Source organism: Neodothiora populina (assembly GCF_041146345.1).
Source record: "Neodothiora populina strain CPC 39397 chromosome Unknown canker_contig_5, whole genome shotgun sequence".
Taxonomy (NCBI): Eukaryota; Fungi; Ascomycota; class Dothideomycetes; order Dothideales; family Dothioraceae; genus Neodothiora; species Neodothiora populina.
The window spans coordinates 624,246-644,415 of record NW_027191405.1 but is presented as its reverse complement, the minus strand read 5'-3'; the positions used below and the strand labels follow the sequence as shown (position 1 = coordinate 644,415).

General features: G+C 51.1%; 7 protein-coding genes across 9 annotated transcripts; 1 reads left to right on the top strand and 6 right to left on the bottom strand.

Moving 5' to 3' along the window:
* Window positions 1-485: 485 nt before the first annotated feature.
* AAFC00_005206 (uncharacterized protein) lies at window positions 486-1,942 on the bottom strand (the record flags this gene model as incomplete). The annotated part of the gene is made up of 6 exons (XM_069344955.1): window positions 486-602; window positions 656-1,453; window positions 1,521-1,600; window positions 1,662-1,734; window positions 1,818-1,865; window positions 1,925-1,942. The coding sequence occupies 6 exons, from the start codon at window positions 1,940-1,942 to the stop codon at window positions 486-488; spliced, it is 1,134 nt and encodes a 377-aa protein (XP_069202785.1).
* A 1,342-nt stretch (window positions 1,943-3,284) lies between these two features.
* AAFC00_005205 (uncharacterized protein) lies at window positions 3,285-5,881 on the bottom strand (the record flags this gene model as incomplete). 3 transcript variants are annotated; one of them, XM_069344953.1, is made up of 6 exons in its annotated part: window positions 3,285-3,325; window positions 3,389-3,602; window positions 3,735-4,119; window positions 4,246-4,851; window positions 4,906-5,698; window positions 5,755-5,881. In XM_069344953.1, the coding sequence occupies 6 exons, from the start codon at window positions 5,879-5,881 to the stop codon at window positions 3,285-3,287; spliced, it is 2,166 nt and encodes a 721-aa protein (XP_069202783.1). The 3 variants fall into 3 exon arrangements, with proteins under 3 accessions (XP_069202783.1, XP_069202784.1, XP_069202782.1); XM_069344954.1 differs by lacking the exon at window positions 3,285-3,325 and having other exon boundaries at window positions 3,354-3,602; XM_069348231.1 differs by lacking the exon at window positions 3,285-3,325 and having other exon boundaries at window positions 3,354-4,119.
* A 1,367-nt stretch (window positions 5,882-7,248) lies between these two features.
* Window positions 7,249-8,798, top strand: AAFC00_005204 (uncharacterized protein; the record flags this gene model as incomplete). The annotated part of the gene is made up of 3 exons (XM_069344952.1): window positions 7,249-7,401; window positions 7,458-7,704; window positions 7,759-8,798. The coding sequence occupies 3 exons, from the start codon at window positions 7,249-7,251 to the stop codon at window positions 8,796-8,798; spliced, it is 1,440 nt and encodes a 479-aa protein (XP_069202781.1).
* Window positions 8,799-9,213: 415 nt separating this feature from the next.
* On the bottom strand, window positions 9,214-11,043 carry AAFC00_005203 (uncharacterized protein; the record flags this gene model as incomplete). Its single annotated transcript, XM_069344951.1, has 1 exon — window positions 9,214-11,043. The coding sequence occupies one exon, from the start codon at window positions 11,041-11,043 to the stop codon at window positions 9,214-9,216; it is 1,830 nt and encodes a 609-aa protein (XP_069202780.1).
* A 1,411-nt stretch (window positions 11,044-12,454) lies between these two features.
* Window positions 12,455-13,662, bottom strand: AAFC00_005202 (uncharacterized protein; the record flags this gene model as incomplete). The annotated part of the gene is made up of 2 exons (XM_069344950.1): window positions 12,455-13,381; window positions 13,465-13,662. 2 exons carry the CDS (start codon window positions 13,660-13,662, stop codon window positions 12,455-12,457), a joined length of 1,125 nt encoding a protein of 374 aa, XP_069202779.1.
* Window positions 13,663-14,859: 1,197 nt separating this feature from the next.
* On the bottom strand, window positions 14,860-16,402 carry AAFC00_005201 (uncharacterized protein; the record flags this gene model as incomplete). The annotated part of the gene is made up of 2 exons (XM_069344949.1): window positions 14,860-15,320; window positions 15,379-16,402. The coding sequence occupies 2 exons, from the start codon at window positions 16,400-16,402 to the stop codon at window positions 14,860-14,862; spliced, it is 1,485 nt and encodes a 494-aa protein (XP_069202778.1).
* A 2,018-nt stretch (window positions 16,403-18,420) lies between these two features.
* On the bottom strand, window positions 18,421-19,666 carry AAFC00_005200 (uncharacterized protein; the record flags this gene model as incomplete). Its single annotated transcript, XM_069344948.1, has 2 exons — window positions 18,421-18,842; window positions 18,901-19,666. The coding sequence occupies 2 exons, from the start codon at window positions 19,664-19,666 to the stop codon at window positions 18,421-18,423; spliced, it is 1,188 nt and encodes a 395-aa protein (XP_069202777.1).
* Between the last annotated feature and the right edge of the window lie 504 nt (window positions 19,667-20,170).

Sequence of the window (20,170 nt, the reverse complement as noted above, 5' to 3'; positions counted from 1 at the left end):
GGACTCTACACATCTAGGAAGCGCGGTCAGAAATGTAAGCGCATGCAGCAGATGATCAAATAAACTACGATGAAACGATTTAATTTCCCATTGGTCAAGATATACTACGACCCATTACTATGCCATGCCCGACTCGTTCCATCTCCGACGTTCAATCATATGCACCTGAAAGCTCATAATGGTTGCTAATGCAAGGCGTCAGAATCGAGTATATATGTGTATATTTATACGTGAGAGTGGTTCGCAGCACGCGAGGTAGTTCGTGAAGCTGGGTATTATGGAAAATCGTTCTGCAATTCAATTGTTGTCTCGAGCATCATTTCACGTGGCCTTTCAGATGTGCAGACTTTAGGAGAGCGAGACTACCACTCAGACCCCTCAACGAGCGCTCCCGAATCCATCATTATGGCTCGGCATGTGAATCTTTCTTTCGGCATTAGCCAACATTCGTACCTGCGTTATTTCAACACTATCGGGCTGTTTCCCTAATCATCGCCCTCATCAGGCTGGTCGAACAAGAAGTTCGCTGCTAGCTCCTCGTTCTTGTCACAAGCAAAGTATGCTTGGATGACCATATCACGCTCGAAACCAAGGCGGCAGAGCTATTGTAAAGGTCAGCGAGGTAAAAGTGGAGTGGAAAAGGACTACAACTTACTCTCTCGATGGCTTCTCTCTCCTCTTCAGTCACGCTGACCTGCTGAACGCCAGGGGGCAGAGCAGCATCGTCATCAACATCCTCGGCAAGTAGTTGCATAAATTGCTCAGGGTTCTGACCGATGAGTTGCGCGATTTGAGGGTTACCTGCGGCGACCTGCTGGAGAATGGGCTCGAGCATCTGGGGCTGGGCCTGGACGATCTGGCGGAGTTGCTGAAATTGAGGGTTGTTGCGGAGGAACTCGAGAGGATCGCCACCCACACCGGCGTCAAGACCAGCTGGTGCGGCGGCAGCACCACGAGTGGCTCCACCACCACGCCCTTGTCCAGCCTGAGCAGCGGCCTCGAACAGGTTCACAGGTTCCTCTCCACCAGCAGCGGGGGCTCCACCGGTGTTGCCGGTAGCAGGAGCCGGCGACGTCGGGGCTTGTGCTTGTGCGGGTCTCTCCTCGCGCAATGCGCTCTCGGGAATGCCATTCAACAGATACTCGACTGCACGATCTGGGTTGAAGAAGGCGGCGCGCATGGCACGATCAATGTCGGCACGAGGGAAGCCCATGGCCTCCATGTTGGAGATGGCAGCGTTGCGCTGCTCGCCTAGAGCGAGAGCAGATGGGTCGTTGAAGCGAGCTGGCTCGGCGGATCCAGCAGGCGACGGCGTGGCAGGGGCGGCGGGAGTATTTGTGTTGCTTGACTGGGGTGCGGCAGGAACAGCAGGTGTTGCAGTGGTGGCAGGAGCGGGAGTGGAGGGCACTGGGGCAGCTGGAGCGGCGGCAGCTGGCTTAGGAGCGGCTTTGGGCTACAATTCGTGTGAGAACTGCGGTCACATGGGAACGCACAGGACAGTGTCCTCTTCTTGCTCGAACCTTTTGTGTCATGCAGACAATGAAGCCCTTCTCCTCGATCTTGTATGACTCGACCGTGTTGTCATCCTGTAGAATCTTGCCTGAAAAAGAAGTCACGTTAGAGTCGACAGTCGCTAATAGAGAAGAAAATCAGCGGCGGACCAGAGTAGATGAGCTTCTGAGTCGATGCCTCCCATCCCTTCTCCGATGCGATCTTCTCTTTGACTTGGCCGATCTGAAAGAAAAACGTCAGTTTCTGCCTGTTTGCCCCTCCTCTCTGTGCTTCAGTTGGGAGTGCGGGGCTGCTGCAAAACATACCGTTTCCGAAGGTTCGGCTTCTATCACAAACTTCTGTTGCTTGAGATCCTGAAGGGCTATTAGTTGGTGAACAGCGATGGGCTATTTGATGTGATGATGATACGCACCTTGAAAGTAAGCTTCATGGTTGCGTAGTCTTTGCCCTGCAGGGAGCGAGCAGTGGGTGGTAGAAATAAATATGTGTTTGGAGATTGTGTCGCCGGCTAGAGTTATGGACGAAGGCCTGATTTAATGGAAGAAGTGAACCAAAAAGGCGTGTGAGGAGAGAATTTGATGAAAGCAGATAACAATGCAGCTTTTATTGTCGTGGTGAAGTGATAGAGGGAGATGTGGCGGATGTAAGTAAGGTAATGATGAGCTTGTGGAAGGCTGAAGCGTCATTCACAAGTCGCTGCTGCTCCTGCTGTTCCTGCTACTGCTCCTGCTGCTTCTGACTGCTAACTGCCAAACTGGTGCACGCCCACCACCAACAAACATAGGTCCGTGCACCAGCCATTGGGCTTTGCTTGTCTCGCGCCTCGCCCTGGGCTGGATTCCACCTCGAGCCACTGTTTTGCTCGCGAGTTTGCTTACCTCTACAGTAGCTTTGCCCTTGCCCTTGCCCTTGCCCATCCGTAACACTGTCTTGTTATAGTGCGAGTGCACTCTATTGTATCTCCGCTAGGCGATAATGGGTCTCCGTGAGAGATGCTAGCCACCACCGCCACAATATACCGTATATAGAATCAATAACACCATAGAGCAAAGGACAATCTCGCAAGTCATTGTTTATGTGTTTTTCGCAGTACCTTTCGTGTCACGACGAACCAATTGACAAGTCGTCCCAGCAGGCATATTCCTCCATCCCAAACTCCACTATCAAATCGGATTCGAGCACTGCACCTCCCATAGCACAGATTACCGCATACGGAAGCCTTGTCCTGCATCTGACGCACTTTACTGCGATTGCTTCCCACGATATGCCCCACTTCGCCCACTTCTGCCGCCTGCACTTGTACCTGCAAGCGCATCAGTTGGCTGTGAATAATGATCGACCACTGTGCTAGCAATTGTTAGCACAGAGCAGGGACGCGTCCTTGGGGATTGTTTGGATTGAAGTCAACACGGAGGGGCAAGACGGCTGTTGCTGTGACACAATTACGACGCTCACGCTGTGCTCAGATGTGAGTGTACAGACCAAAAGCAGCGGGCCAGTGTATTGTAGTCTTGATTGTCCAACGATTTCCTGTGTTAACTTCCATAATCGTGCTCCTGCAATATACAAAACTCATCTATTGAAGTATAATGTAGTAAAATCAAGAGCTACGACAGTACCTGAATGGTATCGCACGCCGGTGACCCGTCTAGAGAAATGAAATGATTCTTCGGAGATATGTTCTTGAATCGTGATTGTACAGGTTCGAGCCCAAGAATAAGGAAAACCAAAGCGAAGGGCCCAACCGGGAGAAAGAAAATGGGGTATCTAATTCAGAAGTCGAGTTGATTCACATCAAAGTGCTGTGACATAGCTAGATTTCACACACAAAATTTCAGAGATCATAATGTCATGTCGTCCAGGTAGGGGTGCATACGGGGATATGACAGGGCCTGGAGCGTTGGTTGTTGCCCTTCTTCGGTCCGCGTCTCGGCATTCATTGTAACGTCTTGATCGTGAGTGTCTTCGTGTTGCTCTTGCTGGCTACCCTCCGTGCGAGGATCCCGAGGTGTGCGGAACGTCTCGTCTGTGTAACCAGACAAGTCGTCATATGGGTGCTTCGTGCCCTTTCGCTTGGTGTCGATCAGTTCCTGCGGAAGGGGACGTTTATCAGCACTTTGTACAGAATGTGGTCGGATCTTGGCAGGTCTAAAGGAAGGAATGCGAAGTGCAATGTGTCGCAGCAAAGCTGCCTGCAACGTCAAATGATACGGTGGACCTACTTGCAAGAATTTCGAGCTGCGGCGAGCCGAGAGACTGCGATCTGCGTGTCTCATAAGTAGATTTTTGAGTTTCTCCGCCGCCTCCGCTTCAGCTTTGATCGTGTCGTTTCCTTCATTGCTCAAGACGAAGAGCATCAGTATAGTGGCGGCGAACGATACCCCTAATGCGACAAACCAACACGCTTCATTGAACAGACCTCGCACCTCTAGAGCCTCAGCTAGCCAAGCGACTTGCATCGCCGCCTTAACGCAAGCCGAGCCACACGCATATGATTTGTAGCGCACTTCGCGGGCGGGTCTGATAATCTTCGCCGCATGATGTAGAAATGGACGGTAGAGAACCATTTGCACGTGCGCATAGGCCATGCGGAGCAAGAGTTGGCACCTGGGAAGACATATTAGCTTTCAGACTGGCCAATGACTTTCAACACGAGCCTCATTGTGCTGCTCTGCCCGGTGCTTATGTGAATGCTAGGGATCGTTACACTAGTGTTGTACCGATTGAACGAACCTTAATTTGTGTATGTCGTCGTTCGAGTCGAAAGTCAACGACGCAGGTAAAGCATTGTACCATGCTTCAAGTTCTTCTTCAACAGCAACAATCCTATGATACTCGACGGTATAGAAGCCATTTTGCTGGCACGGGGGTCGATTGAGGGGGTGGTGAGAGTCGATTGCCCTTGCCATGATATGTATGAGCTTGGCATGCGCATTTGTGGCAGTCAATGATATGTCAGCGTCTTCTGGAAGGAAGAACGAGACAGGAGTAAAGCTGTCTGAGGGCTGTGGTATAGGGACAACAGACTCGGAGTCGACGTCCCTGAGAGTCCGCGGCAAGCCTAATGACGTTGTGACGTAAGTGTCCATAATGTTGATGACCGAGAATATGCAACGTCGAATTCTGCGTTGATCTGGAGAGAGAGTCTCGAGTATAGCCGGCGAGTGTAGTCCCATCCGTAAAGACGCAGCTACAGCAGCGCATATGTAAGAATAACAGGTCGAAAGCATCGACGAGGCCTGGAGATAAATCACCAGACACAAGACAGTCTGTAGTGAAATTATATCGTGACAGTCCGCCACGTCCAGTATGCTTCTAGAAGCGCGAAAGTACCGTAACCTGCTAGCTGTAAGCTTCGATTCTATATGAGGAAAGAAGTTTTCAGGGACTGACCCTTTCGAAATATTATTCTTCAATTTTGTCGAATCACCATTCTCCACTTCGAATCGTCGCCCCACAGCCATCATTGCGAATAGCAGAGCAAGCATTTTCCGGTCTTGAGCCGTATAGTCGAATGAGTCTGTGTCGTAGATGTGGCGCACGATGCCCTCTACCGACGACCTGTCAATAAAGTCAAGCAAGCAGCATGCTTGTTCAAGCGTGATGTTGATACACTCCATAAGTCTGTCTCTCGACGGTAGGATTGCGAAAGCATCCCAAGAACCAGAACTACCGTTTGCTGGGGAGGCGGAGTCGAAGGCGCTGACAAAGTCATCCTCGACAGAGTCTCCCTGCGAGGACTGATGCATTCCAGCGACCGAACTACAAAGCTTTCGCATTCTTTGCAGAAGGCTCAGACCACCAAAGTGGCCCCAGTATCGCTCCTCCGACGATGATTCGTTTTCTGATGTGCCACCCATGGCTTCTACAACATCGTCGTCGTAGGATTGTTTTGACGTCTGTGACCGACGACGTGATGGAGATGGTCGGACAGAAGAAGAGTGGCTATTGAAGCCACTGCTCTGGGTCCTGCTCATCCCACGCTGGGTAGAAGACGCTTTGCTACTCATATCGCTGTTGTACCTGTTACTGTGGCCCATGCTGCTATACCTACCAAGACTTCCCCCACGGTCAGATCTATGGGGTTGATGGCCAAGTAGCAATTCGAGCTCTTCCACTTTCTTCTCAAGCGTCTGAATATACTCGGGCCCATTTCTGCGCCTTTCATCCTCATCGTACGAACAGACTATTTTCACATCAGTTTTCTATATGCGGTTGCAAGCAGATTTGGCGCAGCCCCACTCAGTTCATTGGTTGTGCATGCCTTGCAAGGCTGCGAACCATCGCATTTTATCTTGCGTCTGCGACATGCAGCACAGGCACGATTGATCCGTGGTCGTTTCCTCGGAAGCGCATCGTTTTCTTCCATAGCTGTGTGCAGACTGGCTTCTGGTAAACTTCGACGTTTGCATATCAATGCCTTCTCACCACGAAATTTGACCACATGGATGATGCAAGGTAACACGGCAGGGTCTACGGGTTATGCTGTCGGGTCACTGTAACGGCCTTGCTTTCTAAGCTCGTGCCACTTGATCTCGTCTTGGCGATGGGAACGCCTCCTACCACTAACCTGAGGTACCTACCGCTCGGGGGCGGCAGAAATGCCAGTATGTACACTCACGCCTACAGAACTGGTGCGCGTATCGAGGACTGACGGGCATCAGTCCGATGTGGGAGAGGCATAAGCTTCTCGTGTCCCGTCAATAAAAAGATTGACGATGGTTCCTTGTCGAACCGAATGGAGTACCGAAGTCTTGAGACAAAAATTCACGATCTCCTCCCAACGGGGCGTAGTGGCATGTGCGATTCAGTTCCAGCTCGGTAAGAGGCTCGCGACTCATTGGGAAAGTACACAATCATTAAGCCGGAGAGAACTCGAAATCGTAAACCATGCGACGCGAGACTGTTTTGTTCGATCCAAGGCAAGCCGTAGATTTTCATGGCACTCTGTAGGATGGCGTGACATTAGTACCAGATCCGGAGGCGTACGGCTTCACGGCCTGTGACCAAGATGAATTTGGTGCGTTAGAATTTACTTATTCTACCTCACATTCTGCAACTTGAGTAGAGGCGATACCAAACCAACACGCGTACCTTCGCTTAGGACTGAGAGACCATACGTCCGTATAATCTAGACTGCCACGATCTTCCTGGAGTCTGTCTTGCAGCTTTTCGTGGGTAAGGATGACAAGTTGTAAGACAATGTTGCAACGTTCGTTGCTTCACCGTTTGGTAGCTGCAATGCCATGTAAGATATGACCACAACGCGGCTGGATAGACCTCGACTCCTCAATCGGATAAAGTCAGGTAAGCTATATTTTTCTATGACCATGTGTCGCTCCACATTCGGTGCATGAATTCGCACCGACTCTCATATCATGAGTATGATATCACACTGAATGTGAATTGTGGTCATTACCTCACGGCCAAAATTGACTTCTCGAGCTCTTGGCCACGTCAGGCCGTTGTTGTGTACACTCCTCAGCGGATACAATCCCACATGTATATGAGACAGCGCCAAACACCGTTGCAAGTGATTCCTGCAACGCCTCCACGGCTGTTTGAGACCTTCGACGCCATGGACCTGGGTTCACATAGACCCTGTGAACTCGCGAGTGTCACCCCGTCATGTTAGCTCCTCATTTTGGGGTCAAATATACTACCTTACGATTCCCTCGCATCATGAATCAAATGATTTCCTGAAGGTTCTCCCAAGGTTCGAGGTTCGGCTTCACCATGGGTTCCGGTCAGCCCGATGGTAAAACACAAATCATCGTCACGACGACGATGCTGCTGCTGGCCATGATCACTGTGGCTGGGCGGCTCATTATACGATTTGCAGTCCTCCGAAGTGCAGGCATTGATGATTATTTGATCATGATTGCTATAGTAGGCAAAGCCCGATATGATCTTATTCTGTGGTTTTGCTCACTGTTCTCTGTCAGATTTTATCCACGGGACAGGTCAGTATGCTGATCAAACAAGTCTCACTCGGTCAAGGCACACCAACAAGCCAGCTGCCACTGGCCAATGTTGAAGCCCTCGTATTAAAACTATATCAGAGTGTCATAGTGTATATCGGTGCCTTGACATCCACAAAACTCTCTATATTGTTCCTATATCTCCGATTTTTCCGCGGCCGTAAAACGCGCATACTCACCTATTCGTTGATAGTCTTCGTAGCAGTAGCTAGTAAGACTTTTCCAGATACTAAGAGTTGTGTCGCACATGCTGACGAACAAAAAGGCATAGGCAGCATCTTATTATGCGCGCTGGCATGCACGCCAATACGAGCCTCCTGGGATATTCGAGTAAAAGGTCACTGCCTTTCTAATATGCTAGTCTGGTTCACAGCTGCAGGCCTCGCTTTATTCAGTGACTTGGCCATCTTGATTCTTCCCATGCCAGTTGTCAGCAGCTTGAAGCTGCCCCGGCGCCAACGTCTGGAATTAATATCGGTCTTTGGGTTAGGCTCCATCGCATGCCTTATCACCATTATACGTTTGCACATCCTTTACGATATAGCCGTTGCAGCCGATGTGGCGCTAGACAATGGTCTTCCGGCCATCATCTCCTCTACAGAGGTCAATATCGGCATCATGTGTGCCAGTATACCCTGTTGGCGATCCACTATTGTCACATTTTACAAGCGCATGAAGAAGCACCATCTGTTCAGGAACATTTTCCCCAAAGCGAGTGATGAGCCGGCATCTGGGCCAGACGACGTACCCAGTTTCGAGTTCCGCAGCCACAGCAGAGACGTCGAGATGTGCTGCAGCGACGGCACCGACACCCTCGTCAACAGCGACGAGAGCAAGTCTCACTTCATCGCAATCGAAAAGACGTCGACGGGGAACACAGCAGGACTGTCCCAGAGCATAACAACGTCTCGAAGCACAACAACGTCTCAGAGCACGTCAACGACGCAAGCAGACACGATGGGAGCGATGAATGTGCGCGATCCGAAAACGACGAGGAAATCAGACGAAGTCCCAATCAAACAAGACCCCAAGAGCATCCTTCGGAGCGTGACAATCACTTGCACGAGCGAGCCCCTGTCGAGTATGGATCTGAAACAGACGAGCGAGCCCTGCCTGCCACTGAACGGCGGCATCTGGGACGGCACAAGCACAGAAGCAGGCGTCTCGAGCGCGAGTGCTCGACTCGCAGCCATCACGATTGAGCGAAACGACAGCGACTTGGGCGGGATCTGGGACGGAACATGTAATGGCATCGGAGGCCTGGGCACAGAAATCTGGATCCCTAGTGATCGGCGGACATCGTAGCAGACCCCAAAGTTGCCAATTCAGACCAGGTTTTATTTATTTCTAATTTACATACATGAGATACGAAGCATGAACACTATATCAACAACAAAAACTTCGGCTTTGGTAGTCATGTGAAGCAATGTATAACCTGTGATGGCAACGTAGTACACACTTCTCATCAGGCTTTCAGTCTCTGAAGACCTTGAGATATACTGTATAATCTGGACATGGCGTCCGTTATTACAACCTCTGAGACTAGGTATGTAGGTCCATTAATGCAAATTATTATGTACATGTTCCAGTAAACGTACACGCCATACTATATGCGACCGAGAATAAGAATATCGACCTCTCATCCATGCAAATACGAACGAAGATCCCGCTAATGGAAAAAGAAAAGAAGAACCCTCAACATGATACAGACAGAGGAACCCTACAAACGGACAGAAAGAGCAAATGTGACGAGCAGAGAAGAAACGACAGCCAGGACCCGAGGAGCGCTGACAGCCGTGAACGAAGCACCAGCACCACTGGTCTTGCCATCAGCAGTAGCAGATGCAGACGACGCCGCAGCAGTCGCTGATCCAGATGCACTAGAGGTAGAAGAAGAACCACTGCTGCTGCTGCTGCTGCTGTCACCACCGTTTTTGTCTCCAGACGAAGAAGAAGGTCCACCGACGCTAAGATCAACGTCTGAATCCACGTCCTTCACGGACCCGTCCTGGAGATTCAAGATTCCGCTTGCGCCGAGGACTTTGCCGTCTGCATCGACGGCTGCGGCGCGGAAGTAGCGGTCCCCGGACGACGAGGTGTCGATGCTGATGTTGGTCTCGAAGCCGGATTTGGTGATATTTCCGCGCCACAGGTCAGTGGCGTTGATGAGTTGTGCAGAGGACGAGTTCGAGGCGAGCAGGGCCCAGGTGTGGATTTCTGTGGCGCCGTTCCAGCTCATGTAGATTGTTGCGTTGTTGTTGTTGTCGTCGGTGGATGCTGTTGCGATGCTGGGGCTCCACGACGGGAAACCTTGCCAGTTCATCTTGTAGGCGCGGTAGCTCTGCACGGATGTGTTGCCGTTGATGCCGAATTGCACGTCCCACACTACATCGCCTTCTTTGGTGTATTCGAGGAATGATGCGTCGCTGCCATATCCCATGAATATATTGCCGTTAGAGAGCGGCTGGACACTGCCTTGGGATATTGATAGGAGACTCTCTGGACTCATGTATGCGCGGATGAGTGACACGCTCATGTTGCTGTAGTCTAGTGAGATCCACATTCCACGCGTGGCCTCTTCTGTGTTAACCCAGTCTGCGGCGCCGTTGTCGAAGAAGGTCATCTCCGTGAGGTCCGAGTTCATCCAGCGAGCATCGTGTTGCCAGGCGAAGTTTGTCGCGTCGCCATTGCTGAGATCCTCGAAATCGTTCAACTTGCCTCCGAGGTGCCAGATCACATCACCGTTCGAGCCATTGATGTACGTCATGGCGTGGACGTGTCTTGCGGAAATCAAGTAGTTGCCCGAGTCGTCCTTCTCGATACTGTTGATATGGAAGAAGTCGTAAGGGCTGTCGGCACTGATTCCAGTGGAGCCGGGATCGGCGTACGAGGCGTTCAGAGGATAATAGTCCGATGCTCTCCATTCGAACAACATGTTTCCAGTGGCAATGTCAACCTCCTGGAAAATAGAGTCTGCGATCCAGCCGTCGTCGATGCCATACTCTGACAAGTCCCAGCTGGTAGGCTCGTATGCCGTCAGCAGAGCAGTGCCTTTGTCTGTGAGCTGGCACTCGTGAATATCGCTGCCGACAGACAGACCACTGGTCGTGACGTTGTATGCGATCTTGTAAGACGAATCGAGCAGGTAACAGCTGCCAGTTCCGAAGCCAGTCGATTTCACTACACCCCGCCAGAAAGTGATATAATCCTTCCCGTTGTAGTCCTGCACTCTGACTCCGAATGTCTGCCCGTACGACGGATCAGCCCACACAAGACTTAGATCGTTGCTGTTGAAGATCATAGGACTGCTCTGGCCGACTGCCTTTCCTCTAGGACTGATAAAGACATGGCTGTTGTTGGAAGCACCGTCGGTGGCCGCTGTGTTGACTTGGAAGATTGGGGTGCTCAGATTGGATGACTGATAAGATTGATTAGGGTAGAGACCGTATGCCTGGTTCTGGTAGTCTGAACCGCTATACAAAGCATGGTCTGCAAACGAAAGATGCACAAACGGCAGCGCTGTAAGCACCAACGATGCCAGAGTAGGCATAGTCGAGAGCAAAAAGTTGTGGGGATAGAAGTAGTATAGCAAAGAACCAGAGGTGTCTTCGTGCAATTCGCTACCTTGATGTTCACACAAAAACACTTTAATAGCAGGAACCCTCTCTCTTTCCTCAAATCGTAAATAAAGAATTCAGCATAAGATACAGTACAAAAACGACAGGAATGGACAGACACCTACAAGACAGATCTGATAGCGGCCGCAGCGGCAGAGGGCGAGAGTCTTATACAAACCTATCATCGAGTTCATCTATAGTATGAAATTGTGGCCGCCTGTGGCTTACTAGGGCCCGGCAACCGCTCTACCACCAAGGAACGGACGAAACCACTTCTGCCCATGCCAACCTGGGCGAGAGTCACTATGGACCTGGTTTTGGAACACACTGGCCCCTCTAAGTGCCCTTGGCATGTATGTGAAGCATGGTAAGAGAAGCGCTTGCGGCTTGCGGCTGGCGCGCGAAAATGGTGCGGTATCGCTCAGGCATTCTGCGTGTCATGAGTCCTTTGGGGGCGTGACGAATACAGCCTTGTTTTTGTTTCTTTCGTCCCCGGGCATTCCTACTTCTCTGTAACATTCCGGATCCGAGGAATGCAGGTCGCTCTTCGGCTCAAGACTAGGGATGCAACACAGGGACTCTCGTATATTGTAGATAGTGAGACTGAGAAGTGAGCAATCTATATCCATAGCAGTACTATATGCAAGCATTTTTCCTCGAGGGTACCGAGAACACCATCAGTGGTGGCTTGCAAAATGGTTCCGACGGCAAGTGTACGTTGCAAGCCACGTGGCAGTGGAGGGTCCGAGTGTAGCATCTTAGTGTTATCCAGAACTCCGATGGACGAAAGCAGGTTCATCGTCAGCATTCATATTCAAGAAGATGCAGCGGGACAGAGGGGTTAAGTATATGTCTACACTTCGATGGAAGTAGTTGCAAATTGCTTGTCGTTCTGAAGGATTTGCTTATAGGCAGAATACGAGAAAGCCCCGACCAGTTTTAACGGATATCGCGAGAATTCACTACCTATTCAAACTTGTTGACGAGCCGCTTCAGCAGACAGTCTCGGTCAATGCACAGGAAGTGTGCCCGTACAAGCGCCGTAGCGTGCGGCTCTCCTTGTCGTCAAAGTGCTGCCGCTATCGCAGTAGTTTTGTGCCAGCAGTACTACCTTGCATTAGTAGATTGGGGTGCGCACGAGGCCAATGCAAGATATGTAATGGTACTTGTACTGTAGAGTCGATCATGTTGTTGCATGACCTAAAGTTAGATACTGGTTGTCCACGCAAGCTTGTTGCTAATCTACTTGATATCATGGATCATGCTCTGTATGCAGCCGACCCTCAAGGTCGCCATATAGTGTACTATACCATACAAATCTATGGCAGTGGTATGATGATCCTTTTACCAGAAAAAGTCCGAGTACTTGCCCAGGACTTCCTCTTCAGCTCCAAATTCACCGTGGAGTTTTGCTAGGGAGTCAAAGTTCTTAGCAAGCTCGAGTCCTCTCAATCTCACTTTCTCCACTTCTTCCCATGTCATCCCATCTGCGTCGTACACCGCTGCATCATCGCTCTTGTCTGCACCTGCTGTCTGGCCAAGCTTCTCCATGACGTCTGCAGCCAGGTTCTCCGGACTCGACAAGTTCGCAGGAGTGTCCTGACCAGTCGTCGCTGGAGTGTCTATCGCTGTGGCAGCCGGAGTCGGCACATTTGAGGGCTTCGGAGGCAGCAGATCGCCTCTTGTGAGGAAGACCTCGGGTGGGATTGTCAACCTGCCCTTCTTGCAGACATATTTGGCGATACTGGTCGCAAACACCGACTTGGTCCAGTCCTTTTCTTCCTTCAACCCAGCGTCAGCTGTCTGCGTTTTCTTGCTGCCCTTCTTCCAGGGCTGAAGGAAGAAAGTGCTCGGCTGCTTGGTGTTCTTCTTCACAACGTGACTGACGACGTAGATCCACTTCTCATCCCAAGTCAGCACCTTGGTCCAGATGTCGAATTGCTCCAGAGGTTTGATCTCCTTGCGGAAGGTGCAAGCAATGCCTCCCAGCGCGATAATGTATTTGCCCTTTGTTGTTTTGGCTTCTTCCGGCAATCCGGTCATATCACCCTTGTTGAGACGAGCCAACGACTTGCGCAGCAGAGCGCCCATGAGCGCCGCTCTCGCCGCATCTAGATCGGCAAAGTAGGTACTGTTGGATTTGTGGAGGTTGTAATCGCACTCGGTAATGGCGTTGTAAGACGACGTGATGATCGGCTTGAAGAGTTGCGGCGCGGTCATGGGCTTAGGCGCTAGATACAGTTGATACAGAATATGTCTGAAGACCCGGTACTGCACGTCACACGATCAGAATTGTCTCTCACATTCACATTGTGCCCATTGAAGGAAAGCAAAGAAAGTGATAGACAACTTACATGCCAGGCAAAAGGCAAGCTCTTGACATTCAGCAATGCGAATCCGATGGCCAATAACCTCCACGTGCCTCCAGGAGCAGAAACACCAAGATATCTGCTCGCGGTCTCACGAGCACTGGGTACGGCAACAAGAGCAACCAGCGCTGCACCCACCCCCAGTGTGCTCACAAGCACGGGCAACCGCTGTGCAGCAGACATTATGCACGATCTTGTGATAGAAACAATCTCTAAACCACCCAGTTACACCCTTTGACACCTCAGCCGGAGAAAGTCCCAAACAAGTATATGTTTTTGGAAGTGAAGAAGGAAAGTGGAATGAACCGCCCAGCAAGCAAAAGAAAAAACGTAAGGGAAATGAAGAAAATAGACAGACAAGGCCAAGCTACAATCAAATCATCCAAGAACAACGATAGAAATCTATCGAGCTTAACGAGATCTTGTGTCTTTCTCGAAAAACCCACCTTGTCGGTAAAGCGACTGTACTTTTGGAGGGCCTGTTTGCACCAAAAGAAACAGTCCTACAGTAGTCTCATCTTACAGGACAGCAAAGTGGGCCGAGGCACGGGAGATCGGGGACCGTGGGTGATCCGATAACGCCTGATAAGTGGTGTTTATCGTTTCTTTTGGCATCTAGAAGAAGCTCCCACAGTCCCCCCTCGCTCCGACTTCGTGGGTGCCGCGCTTGTCGCCGCGGCCTCAGGCACGAGGAATGCTTAATACACTTGTACAGGTACTGGATCTCGTATGGATTCATATACTTTCAGGGGAACAGAACTCAATCTTCATCGTAAGCGAGGAGGATGGTACTGTACTTGTACTAATGACCGTTGCTGTAGATAATATGTGGATGTGGACAGGTTATCGATCAAGATGCACTCCGCACGTGTTTCATACGGTCTGGACGGAGGTTCATATATTCATAATCAATGATATATTACAGTTGGCATTGGCGAACGGGAAAGGTTCTTGAAATTGATGAATCAAAAAACGATTGTGACATTTTTGCTACTCCTCTCTAAATCGTCCCCCGTGACAAACACTACTATCAATGTGCTGGATACTGCCAAAGCAAAAAGGGCACATCGCAAGGCTCTCTATGTGCTACAAATTCAGCATCCTCTAATAAGCAAAGCAAAGCCCATGCGAAGGAGTGGGTGTCGCGGTCTATCCTCTTGACAATGGTTGACTGATGAAGGATTGCAAACTAGTAGTCGGGACGGGATCATGCATCATGTCCCGTCGAGGACGAAACCTGTGCCAGATTCCGCGAGTCGCGATAGAATAAGACACGATGCGCTGGGACGAGGACGCCAGCTATAAGTTACATCGTAGCGTGACGGCGGGAAATGTCGGCTAATTGATAAATGAGATGACAGTACGGTCGGATACTTCAGATTACTCGTTATCGCTCTCAGCACCGATATGCATTGTGGTCTTGGTCTTCTTGCTGGGATCGGCCATGGCAACGGGCTTGGTGCCGAGTCCGTTTCTGTTTCTGTAGAAAAGGACACCCTTGCCCTCACCCTTAGCACCCTCGGAGGGCTCGACCCACTGGCACCACCTGGCGCTGGTCCACAGAGCCCTGAGGAATCCAATAGGACCATCTCGGACGTCGCTGCGGTAGTGTTGACCCATGACAGGCTTGATGGCTTCGGTGGCCTCATCGGCCTTGTAGAAGGGGATGGTGGAGATGTAGTGATGAAGGACGTGAGTCTCGATGATGCCGTGAAGCAGTTGGCGACCGATAAATCCGAATTCGCGGTCGATGGTTGCAGCTGCACCACGAGCAAAGGTCCAGGTGTGACCATCGTAGTGAGGAAGAGTGGGATCGGTGTGTTGGAGGTAGGTAATGGCAACTGATGACCATGTTAGTTCAAGAGAAGACGTTTGAAGAACACAATGCATATTACTTACCGAGCCAGTGATTGACCCACATGTAAGGGATCCAGTACCAAACCAGGACGTTGGTCCAGCCAAACTTCTGGGTGCATACGTAAAGAACACCGAGGGTGATGATGCATCCGAGATCACTCAGGAGGATAAGCTTCTCGTCCTTGCGCTCGTAAAGCGGGCTGGAGGGGTTGAAGTGGTTGACACCGCCGAAGTAGCCGTTCTTCTTGCCGACACCCTTTCCCTCGGTCTGCTTGTGGTGGTTGTTGTGGCCGGTGACGTTGGTGAAGAGGTACATCCACCAGCCGAAAAGCTGCTGGAGGAGGGAGTGGATGGCGGTCGCGATGGGAGTCTCCTCGGTAAGCTCGTGGATCTCGTGGATAGCCTTACCGATTCTCGTGGCGTAGACCTCACGGGTCTTGGGCAGGAAAACCATGTCACGGTCCATGTTACCAGTGGCCTTGTGGTGCTTGCCGTGGGAGATCTTCCAGGAGAAGTAGGGGACAAGCAGAGCAGAGTGGAGGACCCAGCCAGTAGCGTCGTTGATGGTCTTGGACTCAGAAAAGGCCTGGTGACCACATTCGTGGGCAATGACCCAGATACCGGTACCGAAAAGACCCTGCATCACCGTGTACAAAGCCCAGAGCACAGCTCGCACGGGCGTTGAGGGGATGTACTCTGGGGTGACAAAGTTGTGGAAGATGAGAAAGGTACCGGAGATGCATGCAAGATCGCGGAGCACATAGTAGTAACCAGTGAGCGCAGACCGCTCAAAGCAGTGGGCTGGAATAGCCTCGCGGATCTGCTTGATGGTGTAGTCGGGGATCTTGAACTCGTTGCCATACGTGTCCAGAAGAACACCGGCCTGGTCCTTGGTCAGAGACTCATCTACAGAGCTCAGAGAAGAGACCGAGGTTGAAGATGGAGACTCCCTGGGCGAGTCCATTGGGGAGACCGCAGTGGAGTTTGTCATGCTGGACACTGCAGAGTCCTGAGTGACGGACCTCTGGAAAGCAGACCTCTTGGGAAGTGCGGTAGTGGAAGCCATTGTGATTGTCGCTAAAGAATGAACGACAATGGGAAGACTTCAATGAATGAAAAGGATCAAGTCCAGGTGGGACCCGTAACCGCAGTCAGAGACTTGTTGGGCGGAGTGGGAGGCGTTGAGCTGTACGCTGCCTGCTGGTGGCAAGAGGTGCAGTCGAGAGATTGACCAGGCGTCAGGATGGAAGCTGATTGGCCTTGATGGATCAATTGAATGAAAGGGGGGTACAGAGAACGTGAGAGACAACACTCTTCCAAAAAGTAAGAAGGGAGTGGACACAGAAGCATTCAGAGGGGGACGGTTTTATTGATGACCTTTCGAAATGAACCGAGAAAATTCGCGCTAGACCAACCAACTCTCAGGGTCGAAGGGGGTTTTGGCGAGAACTCTTTGCCTCTTTAACTCGCTGCCTGCAACACGATCTCGCGCCGAATAAAATGCGATGTCAAGGTTGCTTTGGCTCCGGGGAAAGCTTCACGAATAATCTGTGCTTCGACAGCCCTATAACGTCTTGGAGGAATGCTTTTTTTCCCTGGTCTACAGTGCAATGGCTTTTCCTTCTGGAAGAAAAAAGGGCAGGGTCCTTTTTAGCTATGACAAGAGATGGCTATTGAGCATCAAAGGCGACCTCACGCAACTCAGCTAAACACAATATGTAGCCATTGACATGGGCTTTCCCAAGGCACTAGCACATCTGTTGGAATACGATTCGTGACGGTCAACAGAGTGGCGACTGTCGCCCGTCCATTCACCAATTGCCTTGCCTTAGCCCTTGTCGACCACTCACGAAACCGAGCCAAAACCTGTGGGATGTGCCGTTCGCTCTTGTCTGGACCTTAAGCTGTCTCCACGCGTAACGTTGCGCCAGGGTTCTCAACCTCCGCTGATCTCTCATGCTTTTGCCTTGGCATTCAATATCCCTACTTTGCCCGTTCCCCCAGCTCTTTCACCGACCGAGGTCGGTGGGTAAATAGCTGCATTGGCTGAGCTGAGATGGACTGATCACTGCCAAGTCTGTCTGCTTTTGGTCTACGTGTTACTTAAGAGGCGAACATGGCAGCAAGGATCTGTGCCCGTAGTACTGAGACGATTGATTGACACTTTCTCCCCAGCGCCTCTAGGTCACAAGGTCAATTGGCACTCTAGCAATGCTTCCTCTGTTGTGAATGCTGTGATTTTTCTTGTGCGATAGGCACTGATAATCGCCCTGATCGCTCTGATCGCTTAATGCTGACTCTAGGGTAAAAGTACCAATATCTAATCTTGCCCCATCCCAAAGGAACAATTTCTCCCCCACGAAAAGGGGGCGGCGCCTAGCCTGCTGCTTACATTGCCTTTGCTGTAGCTGCAAAAGTAGGTGAGCGAAACGGCTGAGCGTAGGCAGAGTCAATATGGTTGTCGTAGGCCCAGATGCTGATTCATTTTACGTCATTACGCAAAGCTCATTGGCGGGAGGTTTTTCTCTTCGTGTCTTTGCTCGCCTCTGTCACCTTCTGTTATAGTAAACGGGCCAACGCCTCTGACTTCACTAACGTACGAGTTGACTCGTAGGGATCGTTGGCCTGCCATGACAATATGTCGGCTGTATCAATTGCAGGGATTGCCAAAAGGGTAATTGCACATGTCTCGGCAGCTTGTGGCCCTTCAGGTACGTTCAAAGATAAGATATGCATGCAATATTCACATGTATAACACCAAGTGCAAGTTGTTATGTTCTTTCATTGCATGTGCTAGCTCGGTGTTATTTCTTTTCGTACCACGCACAATATTTCTTTTTCTCGTAGCACATGCGCAAATGGTCCTGCCTGTTCCTAGATGGCCTGAGACCGTTCCAGGCGCACAATCCATTCAACATAATGCATCGCTTCCAAAATCCTGTCTTCGTACCCATAGCACGCCGGTATGGTTGACATTACCGCATGGGCTTTCTCTTCTTTCTCCCGCAATTCGCCGCTAAACCAATGTTGAATCGACGAATTCATGCTCCGTGTTGGTTTGCATTCCTCAATGTCATTAGGCATTTAAGCTCTGTCCGGCCACAACTCGCGGGCGACATCCTTGACAAGCTTGAGCTTCGCGAACATCTTCTCCTCGGTCATAGCTTCGGCGCCGTGGCCACTTGAGGCAAAGCCACATTGTGGGGAGATACCGATGTTCTCCATAGCCTCCTCGCGGGTTCTGCCCTGGCCCTTGGCGATGATGTCGGCGGCCTCAAGCACCTTCCTCTTCATCTCGGAGGCATCCTCAAGGTCGGCGACCTTGGTGCTGACAACTCCAAGGACGACGTTCTTGTTCTTGGGAAGGAAACGGAGAGGCTCGAAGCCTCCGCTGCGCTCGTTGTCATATTCGAGGTAGAAGGTGTCATAGTTGAGATCTCTGAAGAATCGCTCGGCAATGGTCTCGTACGAGCCCTGGGAGAAATGCATGGACTTGTTGAAGTTACCTGTGTGATTGATCAGTGTTTGCGACGGCCAAGGTTATGGTACAAGTAATGTTCTTACCTCTGCAGATGTGAAGACCAACGTGCAGGCCAGCGGGCTTGCCCTCAATGGCAGAGTTGTGTGCCTTGACATAGGTCTCGAAGAGGGCATCAGGGTCGATGCCGTCAGACTTCAGACCGTCCAACATGTCCTGGGAGCAGAAGTATGCCATGGTCGGGTCGTCAATCTGGACACTCTGGAGACCCTCGGCGTGGAGGGTCTTGAACTCTTGCTGGTAGGCCTTGGCGAGATCACCAAAGAACTCCTCGTCTGAGCTGTAGACGTCCTTAGGGTAGCACTTGCCGTGGGCAAGACGCAGGTGAAAGTATGGTGCAGGAGGCATGGTGAATTTGCACTCGGCCCACTGCTCCTTGGGAACCTGAGAGCGGAGGTACTTCCACTTCTCAAGGTAAGGGCTGTGGGTGTACTTGATCTTGCCGGTGCAGACGACAGTCATGGGGTACTTCATGCCAGCCTTCTTCAATGCAGCGATTGGCGGGGCAGACAGTCTGTAGAGATCCCATGGTGCGTCCTCGACCTCCTCGAAGCCCTCGAGCTCCTCGAAGAAGCCGGCAAAGTAGACCTTACGGTCATATTCGCCAGAGCAGATGGGCCTGATTCCCTCCTCTTGCTGGCGCTTCACGATGTGAGTAATGGCCTTGTGCTCGGCAGCTTCGAGTTCAGCATTGGAGATCTGCTTGCTCGCGGCTTTGGCCTTGGCGTCCTGAAGCTCCGCTGGTCGCAGGAGGGAGCCAATGTGCTCTGCGTGGAAAGGAAGTCTGACCATTTTCTGTGTATGTTCGAAATCTGCAGTGTAGATGTGATTTCGGGGATTTTTTTCTGATCTAGATGCGAGGTCGATCAAAAAATATTGTGGTCATGTATGCCTCACCTTAGGTCCTCATTGGGACCAATGATGTCGGATAAAACACCGTAAATCCCGAGCATTATTGCCGCGCCCAGCCCTGAGTGCTTCGGCAGTTGCAATTCACTCACCTCTTTGACCTGAGTTAAAAACTGCACAGAGATTGGGACGGACTCGTATTGAGCGGTATCGGAATACCCTCTGGGACATTGAGGTGGTCTCGAAGTGTGGGTTGCGGTGTATATAGATATCCGAGTCCTTGAGATCTATGCTGGACGCTGCAACGACGCCTGTAGCGCACACAGCAGGAGAGAGTCGACTCCATATGCCGTTTATAACGGACTTGTTCAAGGCCAGCATTGTAGGCTCTCGTGACCATATGGTCATGATCCAGCACGTCACATCTCAGCCGACAGTGCTGGTTCA